General features: G+C 45.1%; 1 protein-coding gene across 1 annotated transcript in view; it reads left to right on the top strand.

The window, feature by feature from the left end:
- Window positions 1-9,929: 9,929 nt before the first annotated feature.
- The window catches only part of RELL1 (RELT like 1), a 64,183-nt gene continuing 61,606 nt past the window's right edge, over window positions 9,930-12,506 (top strand). Inside the window, exon 1 of the mRNA XM_037829560.1 lies at window positions 9,930-10,093. Within this exon, the coding sequence (XP_037685488.1) occupies window positions 10,009-10,093 (85 nt within the window). The 5' untranslated portion in view covers window positions 9,930-10,008. The remainder of the gene's footprint in view (window positions 10,094-12,506) is intronic.

The following is a 12,506-nucleotide window of genomic DNA, read 5'->3' as shown; positions in this document are numbered from 1 at the left end:
GGATGCCCGTCCACACTGAGCCCAGAATGGAATGAGAAGATCCTCCCTCCAGGGAACAGAGTTCATGGAGGGAGGTACTAAGAGAGTAATTAGCAAAGCAGATTAACTTGTTGGCAGTGCTCAAAGGAGAGAGAATGTGCGTGGCTGGCCTGGGCCTTGACCAAAGAATGGCCCATTTGGGATTCTCAGAGTTCCAAAGAAATTGGCAGCATCTGGACTGTGTTGAGATAGGTCCTCCCATCCTTCAGCTCTCTCCTTCCCTCCATCCCACTACCCTGATCTTATACCACACTGACCACCAGACACCCCCAATTTCTCTTAGTAGATCTTATTATTTAATGTGTACCTAAAGAAGCACAAATGTCACTCACTGTGGTGGTCTAACCAGCCTACACTGAACCCATTACCTGCACCCCTGTTCTGGTTTGCTAAAGCTGAGAGAATGCAATATAACAGAAATGGGTTGGCTTTTATAAAAGGGATTTATTTAACTTACAAATTTGCAGTTCTAAGGCCAGGAAGTGTCCAAACTAAGGCATCAACAAGAGGAAACCTTCATTGAAGAAAGGCCAGTGGGCATCTGGAACACCTCTGTCAGCTGGGAAGGCATGTGGCTGGTATCTGCTGGTTCTTTGCTCCCAAGTTGTGTTGCTTTTGGCTTCTGTTTCCAGTGGCTTTCTCTCTAAGCATCTGTGGGTTTTCACTTAGCTTCTCCAGGGCAAACTCTGGGCTTCATTTCTTAGCTTAGTGTCTCCAAACATCTTTTCTGTCTGCATCTCCAAGTCTGTGTTGGCTCTGAGCTCTCAATCTTTCCCTGAGCTTTCTTAAGGACTCCAGTAAACTAATAAAGACCCACCTTGAATGTGCAGGGTCACATCTCCATGAAAATTATCTAATCAAAAGGCCCCACCCACAACTGGGTGAGCCACATCTCCATGGAAACAACCTAATCAAAGGATCCCACCCATAATAACTCTGCATCCACAAGATTAGATTAAAAGAGCATGGCTTTTCTGGAGTATATAACAATTTCAAACCAGCATAACTCCTATCCTTCAGGATTGCCAAATCCCTTGAAAAACCTATACAATGTCAGCCTCCTTCTGGGCAAAACCCTAAACCTGCATTAAAGTCCTGAGCTGCCAAAACAGAACCTGGAAGAGAAGGAAGAGACCAGGAGACACCACCATGAGCCTTGCCATGTGACAATCTAAGGACCAAGGGCCGCCAGCAGCCAGCCCAAGAACACCACAGTGTTTGGGAGAAAGCACTACCTTAACCATGCCTTGATTTGGACATTTTTCTGGCCTCAATATGGTAAGCTAATAAATTCTCATTGTTTAAACTGAAAAACAAACAAACAAAGTCCTGAGCTGCCTTTTCCATTACTCCCTCTGGACTGCTACGCACAGTCATAGAACATTATGCAGTTGTGCAGATCGGCCCATGAAAAATTCATGGGCTCCAGCCCCAGCTGCACCCTCTGAGAAGTTCAGCAGTGCATACACTGGGCAGCTCTCCAGTTCCCCTCAGGAAGAGTTCAAACCTTTACACCTTCAGGCCCTCTGAGAATTAGCAAAAGTGCTCCTGCCTCTACTTAGTTTATCATGATATTACTGCACAATCTCGGACAGCTCTGCACTGGGAGTGGGGGGAAATGGGATTTCCAGAGTCCCCTTGGGTAGCAGCTCATATTCTTGTATATTCACAACACCCACCCACCCCCAACTTTGGGCCCCCAAACTGTCAGCAGACTGCCTAGTTTGTGCCACCTCAACTCTCCTGGTGTGGTTGGTTGAATTATATATCCCAGAGGGTAAAAATCTTAATCCATTCCTGTGGGTGTGAACCTATTGTAAATAGGACCTTTTGGAAGATGTTATTTTTTGTTAAGGTGTGGCCCAACTGAATGAGGCCTTAATCCTATTTCTGGGGGCTTTATGGAGGAAAAGCCGTGTGGAGGAGCAGAAGCCAGAAGTCAACAGAACCCAGAAAAGAAAGGAGAGAACATCGCCATGTGATAGAAAAGCCAAGGATCACCAAGGATTGCTGGCAGTCAGAAGATAACAACTGTGGGAGGAAGCAAACCTTCTAGTTTCTAAAACTGTGAGCCAATAAATTCCTGTTGTTAAGCCAACCCATTGTATGGTATTTGGTTTTGCAGCTGGGAAACTAAGACATCAGGTGAAGGGAAAGGGTTGGAGTCTGGTGGGCACAAGTCAAGCCTCTGAGAGCAAGAGAAGAAACCTCTGGAAAGCTCAGAGGCATGTGTGCATGTGCGTGTGTGTGTGTGTGTGTGCGTGACAGTGAGAGTGTATGCACTAACTCTTCCAAGCTTGTGCAAGGCTATGTGTGCAGTGTGGGCTTATAGAAGAAGGTTCTCTCTATTTTCCAAGACTTGGCCAGGAAGCCAGAATCTTTTCCTTCACTGTTCTGCTGAAAACCCTTGCACCCTTCCCACCTCTTTCATTATCAGAGGATGACTTTGCCTCCATTCATATGAATCTTCCCAAGTTTCTGTTTTCCTCTGCAAATGCTTCTACATTGGTGCCCTTCTGCCACTTTTTTCCCATTCATTTCAGAGCATGAGGTGTATGCTTTCTGCTCAAGGTCAGCAGCTCCTACACTTCAATCCCAGCATCAGTCTCCTCTGGACTTTGCTGCAATAGTTATTCACTTTGCTCAGATTTCTTCACACCTTCACCTGGGTGAAATTTTCAGTTGCCCCGTAAAACCTATTTCATTCCATAAAAATCTTCTCTTGATCTCAAGTTTTCCTCTACTACTCCTTTCCTCTTCTCCTCTCACAGCCAAGCTTCTGAACAGCGGTTATGGATTCTATTGCTAAAGATCAGATTCCTCTGACTTCTACTGAACATGTTGTTAAAACTTAGGATGTCTCTATTTGCAGCTTCCCGATTTATGATGGAAAAATATATAATTGAACAATGGAAAATTTTCACTATCCCTAAAAAAATCTATTTTGCTGATAGAATCATTTATTATAAATGATGACAAATATCCTGGGCATCTGAAGTTCTCAATTCTCCATTTAGAGACTATTAAGCTCAACTAGGATTCACAGTTCTTACCTGTCTCTTCTCCTCTCCCTTCCTTTCTTTCTCATGCATACTTATCATTGTGCAGCCCACACTATGTGCTTCAGTTTGCTAATGCCGCTGGAATGCAAAACACCAGAAATGGACTGGCTTTTATAAAGGGGGTTTATTTGGTTACACAGTTACAGTCTTAAGGCCATAAAGTGTCCATCAACAAAGGGTACCTTCACTGGAGAAAGGCCACTGGCATCTGGAAAACCTCTGTTGGCTGGGAAGGCATGTGGCTGGTGTCTGCTTGCTCCCAGGTTGCATTTCAAAATGGCATTCTCCAAAATGTCTGCATCAGCTTCCAACAGCCATCTTCAAAATGTCTGTCTCAGTTGCCACTCCTCTCTCAACTTTTGTGCATTCTCCAAAGTGCCCCTCTTGGCTGTAGCAAGCTCGCTCCTTTTGTCTGAGCTTATACAGTGCTCTAGTAAACTAATCAAGGCCTGTGCTGAATGGGTGGGGCCACACCTACATGGAAATTATCTAATCAGAGTTCTCACCTACAGTTGGGTGGGTCACATCTCCATGGAAACACTCAACAGATTCCAATCTAATCAACACTAATATGTCTGCCCCCACAAGATTGCATCAAAGAATATGATTTTTTCTTGGAGACATAATACATTCAAACCGGCACATTATACAAATTATTTTACTGTACCACTCATTGCCCGTACACTTTCCTCACCTCTCCATCAATCCCAAACCTACAATTCCTTCAAGACTCAACTCAAGTTGTAACTTCTACATGAAGCCTTACCCCGAGCCTCTAGTTACAAAACTTTTGGAATTGTTCTACCCAGTGGTTTCCTAAGCAGGGGTTATTTTGCCTTCCAGAAGACATTTGGCAATGTCTGGAGATATTTTTGGTTGTCATAAATGGGAGGGGTGTTGCTACTTGCCTCTGTTGGGTATAGGCCAAGGATGTGGCTACACATCCTGCAGTGCTCAGCACAGCTCCCACAACAAGGAAGTATCCAGACCAAAGTATCAATAGTGTTAAGAACACCTGCAGTCTAGCCTTACTGCAGCACCATGCAACCTAACATTTGATTATTCATTATGGTATGAATCTTAGAGCTGGATGGAAACTTTAGAAATCAAATTGACTTCCCTTGAAGTCTTTGAGTAAGAAGACAGACCCAGAGAGAAACGGCTCAAAGTCAAAGAGTGAGTGAGTCATTGACAGGTGTTCTAGTTTGCTAATGCTGCCAGAATGCAAAACACCAGAGATGGATTGGCTTTTATAAAAGGGGGTTTATTTGGTTACACAGTTACAGTCTCAAGGCCATAAAGTGTCCAAGGTAACATAGCAGCAATCAGGTACCTTCACTGGAGGATGGCCAATGGCGTCCGGAAAACCTCTATTAGCTGAGAAGGTACGTGGCTGGCGTCTGCTCCAAAATTCTGGTTTCAAAATGGCTTTCTCCCAGGACGTTCCTCTCTAGGCTGCAGTTCCTTAAAAACGTCACCCTTAGTTGCACTTGGGATATTTGTCCTCTCTCAGCTTCTCCAGAGCAAGAGTCTCCTTTCAATGGCCATCTTCAAACTGTCTCTCGTCGGCAGTTCCCGTGCTTTCTTCAAAGTGTCCCCTCTTGGCTGTAGCTCCTCTTCACAATGTCACTCACAGCTGCACTGAGTTCCTTCTGTTTGTCAGCTCATTTGTATGGCTCCACTGATCAAGGCCTACCCTGAATGGGTGGGGCCACACCTCCATGGAAATATCTCATCAGAGTTATCACCTACAGTTGGGTGGGGCGTATTTCCATGCAAACAACCTAATACAAAGGTTCCAACTTAATCCCCACTAATATGTCTGCCCCACAAGATTTCATCAAAGATAATGGCGTTTGGGGGACATAATACATTCAAACTGGCACAACAGGGCTTTGTCTTCTGACCATTTCCATTTCACTGTGCTGTTTTCCTTCTCTCAAGGCTAACAAGGTTAGGATCTTTTGTTAAACTTGCAATGACTCACTTCTCCAACCTCCTACACTCAATCCAGTACTAGATACACAATATATACTTGCTGTCAGAACAAAATAGCCCTAGATTTTGCAAAATATCCTCTGCAAACATATTTTCTAAAGAACAGTAAGCTTAACTCTTGGCTATAACCTCTTAAAAGGATAACTTCACCTCAATTACAGAAAGAAGGAAGTCTGCAGAGACATGTTGGGGAAGTATTTTCAGCATTAATTAGTGTAAATACCAACCAACGGAGTCTCATGCATTTAAATAATGGTGATGAAAATTACCACCTTAGCAGCACAGAGGAAAACATCCCCACTAAGGAGAATGATTAACTGAATTCTCACAGAGAAACTGGAAAAACAAAAGCCAGAAAAGAGAGTATATTGCATACGTTTGTAAATAATGACTCTTATCAACTTTTATTTATGATCCATTTCCATAAATAAATAAATCATTCTCCCTGAAGAAAAAAACACATAAGCAATTATTATGCAGAGTTCCAAAAGGTTAGGTTAAGCATAAAATGACATTAGGACATTCTGTTGGAAAAGGAGAGCTGATTGACTAGTGTTTTCCCTTTTGGTGGCAGAACACTCTGAGGGGTGGTTGCAAACACAGCTCTAGAGGTGGATTTCAGTCCTGGAAGCACCCTGGGGGACTGGGGTAAATGCTTTACTCCCTAAAATCCGAAGCCTCCTCACTTTAAAGTGGATATAATTGACAATACTTTCTGTTCTAGTTTGCTAATGCTGCCGGGATGCAAAATACCAGAGATGGATTGGCTTTTATAAAAGGAGGTTTATTTGGTTACACAGTTACAGTCTTAAGTCCATAAAGTGTCCAAGGTAACACATCAGCAATCGGGTTCCTTCACTGGAGGATGGCCAGTGGTGTCCAGAAAACCTCTGTTAGCTGGGAAGGCACGTGGCTGGCGTCTGCTCCAAAGTTCTGGTTTCAAAATGGCTTTCTCCCACAATGTTCCTCTCTAGGCTGCAGTTCCTCAAAAATGTCACTCTTAGTTGCACTTGGGATATTTGTTCTCTCATAGCTTCTCCAGAGCAAGAGTCTGCTTTCAACAGCCGTCCTCAAACTGTCTCTCATCTGCAGCTCCTGTGCTTTCTTCAAAGTGTCCCTCTTGGCTGTAGCTCCTTTTCAAAATGCCACTCACAGCTGCAGCTGCACCGCGTTCCTTCTGTTTGTCAGCCCATTTATATGGCTCCACTGATCAAGAGCCACCCTGAATGGGTGGGGCCACGCCTCCATGGAAATACCTCATTCGAGTTATCACATACAGTTGGGTGGGGCACATTTCCATGCAAATACTCAAAGAATTCCAATCTAATCAGCACTAAAATGTCTGTCGCACAAGATTGCATCAAAGAATATGGCTTTTTCTGGGGGACATAATACATTCAAACTGGTATACTTGCAAAATTTAAAATTGTGAGGATTTGATGAAGGAACACAGGACATGTTTGTCAGGGATGGGGCCATATCTAAGAGATGGGAGTTGTTGTTATAACTATAATTTCCAACAATTATCCTTTCATTATACTTCTGAACAAATGGAAAGTTAACTTAATCTTGTGGTGTCAATTTTAGTTTCTCAGAAGAAATAAGATTTCACATTTCTAATACAGAACAGAACTACCATGTTGGAGTTCTCACATTAACAATTTAAAATAAAACAGTGAGCATTGGCTTTTAGATATATGTAAGTGGTGGGTTTTAAAATTGTGTAAACAAACCTGTAGTGTTAAGGACCTGAAAAATAATGTTTGCTTTTCTTTCCCCTCCCTCCCTCCTTCCTTCCTTTCTCCCTCCCTTCCTTTTTCTCTCCCATCCTTTCCCTTTCCTTCCTTTAACAAGATATGGGGTTATGTGAAAGTTAGTAAAATCTATAGAGTGTCTCAAGCTGCTAAATGTTATGGAAAAAATCCCAGAAGAGAAGTTTCGGAGCTCAGATTCCAATGATGGCTCATACTAGATATCAGATGTCAGGGAAGTCACTTAACTATCTCTTGAGTCAATGTTTACTTATCTGTAAAATAAGGAGTGTGGTAGATGATTTACTAAGGTTCTCTCCAATATCAAATGCTGAATTGTCTTTTTATTTCTGAAAAGTCATAAACTGACATCCAATTTAAATATGTGATTAAAAAGGATCCTATCTTTTTTTCTTTTTTATGGTCAAAAAACTTATATTTAGAATTTGCCAGCTTTTTGTTGGCAACATCCAAAGCATCATAGTGAAAAGCCAGTTGAACATATGCCTTCTCTCCATCAGGCCTGATCAGGGTGTTGACCTTTGCCACGTCAATGTCATAGAGCTTCTTCACAGCCTGTTTGATCTGGTGCTTGTTGGCCTTGACATCCACAATGAACACAAGTGTGTTGTTGTCTTCATTTTTCTTCATGGCTGACTCAGTGGTCACGGGGAACTTGATGATGGCATAGTGGTCAAGGTTGTTTCTCTTGGGGGTGCTCTTCTGACGATATATGGGCCATCTACTGAGATGCACCATCTTGGGCCGCCGGAATGTAGGTGAAGTGCGGATCTTCTTTTTTTTATGGCTGTGAACGCTTTTCAGTACTGCCTTTTTGGCTGTCAAAGCCTTGCTTTGGCTTTGGTTTTGGGAGGGGCTGGGCTTCCTTCTTTGCTTTCGGGGCCATCTTCGTGAAAAGCAGTCCTGTCTTTTTAACACTGTTCTGATTTGCTAGACTGCTAAAAGCAATATACCAGAAATGGGTTGGCTTTTAACAATGGGAATTTATTAGTGTACAAGCTTACAGTTCTGAGGCCATGAAAATGTCCAAATCAAGACATCATCAAGATGATACCTTCTTCATGAAGACAGGTTGCTGGTGATCTTGGTTCCTTTTGCCACTTGGCAAGGCACATGGCGATGTCAGTTGGTCTCTCCCTTCTCTACCAGGTTTCGTTGCTTCCCGCTTCTTGCTTCTGTGGCTTTTTCTCTCTTTGTCTGAATTTCATCCTCTTATGAAGGACTCCAGTACAAGAATTAAGACCTCCCCTAGGCCATGCCTTAACTGAAGCAACTTAATCAAAAGGTCCTACCTACAATAGGTTTAAACCCCCAGAAACGGATCAGGTTTAAGAACATAATTTTCTGGGGGTCCAAACAGCTTCAAGCCATCACAAACACTCAATTCCATCTGTGGGAAAAGAGGGAAACATTATTTAATTTTAAAAAAGATATTCTACGTTTTTAGTAGGTCTCTTGGTCAAAGTATTTTATTACATTCTAAGTTCTATAAACACTGCCAGCTTCATGAGTACCCCATCTGTTGTAGAAAGAGGGCCCTGTACTCAGAAGGGCCTTGTGCTTTGTTTAATGCTCTGTTGTTGCCATCTTGAAATTCTTGATATTTTTTGGACAAAGGGCCCTACATTTTTATTTTGCACTGGGCCCTACAAATTATAATTTACAGTTTCATTTCTAGTCCTAGGACTCTCTTCTTAAATTTGGAAACCCTCAGGGACCTCTTTCCTCTGCACTCATTCTCAATTTTTATGTCGGCATAAACTCGGTAAGGCTGCTGGGTCAGCCTGCCCGACTACAGTATGTGCCGCCAACTGCACATAGGACCTGCAAGCTCCCACTTCTGGCTTTAAAGGCAAACAGCTCCATTCTCCTGCTGCAGCCGTCTCTGGATATCTGAGCTTCAGTCACAGGTAATTCCCGTATCAGAGCCAATGTTGGTAATAGGCTAGTAAACTGCAGGAAGAACTTGGTGAGAAGATAAAATAGTCCTTTGAAAATTGGAGTCTGTCAGTGAGGTCAAGGAGGGGCCCCGTTGTGTAAAATCCCGTATCCCCCACGCCCCCTCCTTGCTGGTTTTCTTGAGGATTTCTGAAGGCTTGCTCGCATTTCCTTCAAGAAAACGCACGAACTCTGAGATGTTGTTTCAGAAGTCTCTAAAGAGCAGTAAAGGGAACTACTCAGAACAAGGCTCTGAATCCTATCAATGCTTGTGATGATTCAACTTCAAAATAAATACTCTGACCTCTTACTCGGTGCGTGGGGCCATTGTGCCAGGCTCTGAGAACACGGCAAGGAGCAAACACAACAACGAGCTAATTCCAGCTCATCACGGTATCACAGCCATCGTGGGTCTATTTTCTAGCCTGTAAAATGGAGATGATACACACCTGACAGAGCTGTTTTGAGGACATAGGAGACAGTAAGTGACTGGACACCGAGGAGTATTTGCAAGATGCGTCGTGGGCGCACGATTTAAAAAGATGTATATTGCTTCCGGTGGTATGCGGAGGTATTTTCCCCAGTAGGAACAGTTTAAACGCAAGCAGACATAGAAAGAAATTTAAGTGATTTATCTTTTCCCCGCAATTTTCAAACACGAAGTTCGCCGCAGAGCCGCTTCCTGAACCAGTCACCGAGGAGACTAGCAGCTGGATAAAGACGTTAACAGACAGGAAAGATCACGCCCAACTCCAGATCCTACCGTCCAGCGATTCCCAACCCCCCCCAGCCTCCCTCTTCCTTTTCCCACTTCCCACTCCCTCCTCTCCCGAGCTACCACACAGACTAGTCTCGGCAGGGACCCTGCACCGCCTGGGGCTCCCGGTTAATCTGGGGCGGAGGCAGCCTGACCCTGTTTGAAAAGGAAAAGAGCGCGGTGGCGAGAGGCGAGGCCAGGGCGGGGTGCACGTCTCTCCAGGACCTGCGGACGCAGCTGGGAGCAGCGAGACATGACCGAGGAGGGGCGGGGAGAGGCGGAGCCGCGGGCGCGGCGGGGAGAGGCGGGGCCGGCCCGAGGTGGGCGGGGCCAGGGCGGGGCTAGAGTAAGCCACTAGATCCGCCCGCCTGCTTGAGTGCTGCACTGCCTCCCGGAGCTCGGGACCCGCCACCCGGGGGAAGGAGGACGAAGGGACGCGACCATGGCTCCGCGAGGGCTCGGGCCCGTCGTCCTCGCCGCTGCTGTCTTCGTGGGAGGCGCCGCGAGCTCGCCGCTGGTGGCCCCGGGTGAGTGCCCTGACGGGTCCTGGGCGTGCGGGGAAAGACGAGGGGTCGGGAGGGCAGCCTCGCTGCGCCTCGGGCTACCGGCGACCTGGCGCAGCCGCGGGACCCCAGCGCTACACATTTGGCTGCACCCGGAGGGCCCGGGACGGGCGCGGCGCTGGCTCCCGCCCCTCCTCTCCGCGCCTCCTCTGAGGACCTGTGCCCTCCCCCACCAGCCTCCGGGCTGTCCAGGGTTGTAGGGACCCCGTCTGGTCTCACCCTCCTGGGGTGCGCTTCCGCCCATGCTGCGCGCTTATGAGCCCCGCGGACCCCTTTTCTGCTGCCCTTGTCCTCCAAGGCCCCGTAAGCGGAAGATCGTGACACAGGGGACCGGGTGCGCTGCCCCGCCTCCCTCTTCCCTTTAAAAATACTTGAAAATCTTGGGGACTTCCAATTTCCTCGCTTTGCAAGTTTTCGTTTATTTTAGTGGTTGATAGATTCCTGTAACAGGTTCGGAATTCCAGATTTCTTCCCACATATCCTGAATAAATCAAGCTCTGATAAAGGGAAGGCGCATTTGTAAACTTTTTTCGCACTTATTTGTGTCGGTTGGTTCCTGTCACCACAAAAGGAACCTTCTGTGGTCCGGGCAGGAAGCCACCAGCGGAGATGCTAAAGTACTGCCTCCCTCCCCGCACCCCTGCCCCGGGTGAAGAACTTCTGAGCCGGAGTTTTTAATTGAATTATCCTGAGACGAGGTGTAACTTAAGGAAGCCCTGTCTCACACACTTGTTTTTATAACTACAGACCCTCGGGATTTCTTACCACGGTCTCCCCTCCTAATTGCTACCTCACAGCAGTAGTTAAAAAAGAAACGAAAAAAAAAAAACAAAATGTATACTTTCTTGGCCAATTGGGGTTACCGCCGCCTGGATTCTTACGTCAGCAAGCTCTTCTACGCTTGTCTGCACTGGCGATTCGACTTCAGGTCCAAATAATAAGCAACTGGAAGCCCTCCAACGGTGACTGTTTCCTCCGTAAAAACACAAACAGTGCTCTTCGCTCCTGAGAAGATACCGATCACTTACAGCTGGTTGTTTTAAACTGGCTTATCACTTTGGCCTTCACTTTTTCATAGAAACCAGAACAGTTTAGGAAGAGAACGCGATGGATATGTCCCCTGAGTCTTTATTAGCAGACCCACGTTACCTTCAACCATTCGCCTTGGGGGAATGGCAGCTAGTGACATGTTCTATTGAATGGGAGATTTTCCTGTATTTCATTTCTCAGACAGGTAATTGTGTAACAGGGTTCAAATTGGGTCCCCAGGTTGTAAACAATGCCTAGAGTGCCGGAGTCACTTGCCCCAGAATTTAGAGAAGAGCTTATCTGGAAGTAAAATTGTTAAAAATTCAGCACATGATGCATGCAATCAGCCAGTAGCAAGAGAAATCCATCCCAAGAGCAGGTTTGTGTTTTTGATGGCTCTCTGAGCAAGTCTCAGGCCTGGTGTGTGACTGAAGAAAGCTCTTCCCTAATCATACAGTAACCTTTTTGATGAAAGTTAGCTCAAGTAGAATAAAGTCTCTAAAAAGGAAAGGGTACAGAGGACAAATTTGCTAGTGTGTCTTCAGGCCTATATGAATAGAGGATGCCCTGTCCATCTGCCATTTGATCCATTTGGAATCTAAGGACCATGCTAATGTTTGTAGGCTCAGTTTAGTGAAATGGGTAGAAAGAGATGGGAACTAATGTTGAGTGCCTGTTATGTGCCAAGGTATGGGCTGGGCACTTTATATACATTTTTAAGGTTATGGCTCATAATTCTCTGAAGTATTTATTTCCACTGAGGGAACTGAGGCCTAGAGAGGCCTAACAGTTAGCCCAACATTACATAGCTAATGTATCAGTCAGTGTTCATTCAGAGAAGCACTGCCACTGGGAGGGAGGTGTGCTTGTGCACGTGCATGCATGTGTGTATCTTTATATCTTTATCTGGGATTCATAACTGAGCCTGTTTGATTCCAAATTCCATTCTCTTTCCACTGTACTCCGCTACTCCCTAGAGAGAAAATAGAACATAAATCAGCCTCAGAAGTCTTGCTGAGATTCTAAGCTGTCCAGTTAAGGACATCATAAAAATTGTAATCCTGTGGTTATCAGAAATTGTAAAGAGAAAAGAACAGATGATTTCACAATGCATAGAGGCAATGTCTCTTTCAGTTCCTGCCTGGTAGAAGAATCTCATTAAACTTCTGTCTCTTAATAGTGGCATTTGAAACTATACACCACAAGCACCAGAAGGGTTGATTTTCCACAATTTGGCTTATTTATGTCCTTATGTTCTCTGGTTACTCAACCTTTGGACTTACTAGTTTCTCTACCAGACTGTGGGCATTACCCACAAGAAAGTAGGCAGAAAAGGTTGAGGGGCCTG

Source organism: Choloepus didactylus, chromosome 3 (genome assembly GCF_015220235.1).
Source record: "Choloepus didactylus isolate mChoDid1 chromosome 3, mChoDid1.pri, whole genome shotgun sequence".
Taxonomy (NCBI): Eukaryota; Metazoa; Chordata; class Mammalia; order Pilosa; family Megalonychidae; genus Choloepus; species Choloepus didactylus.
This window is presented reverse-complemented; position numbering and strand designations above follow the sequence as displayed.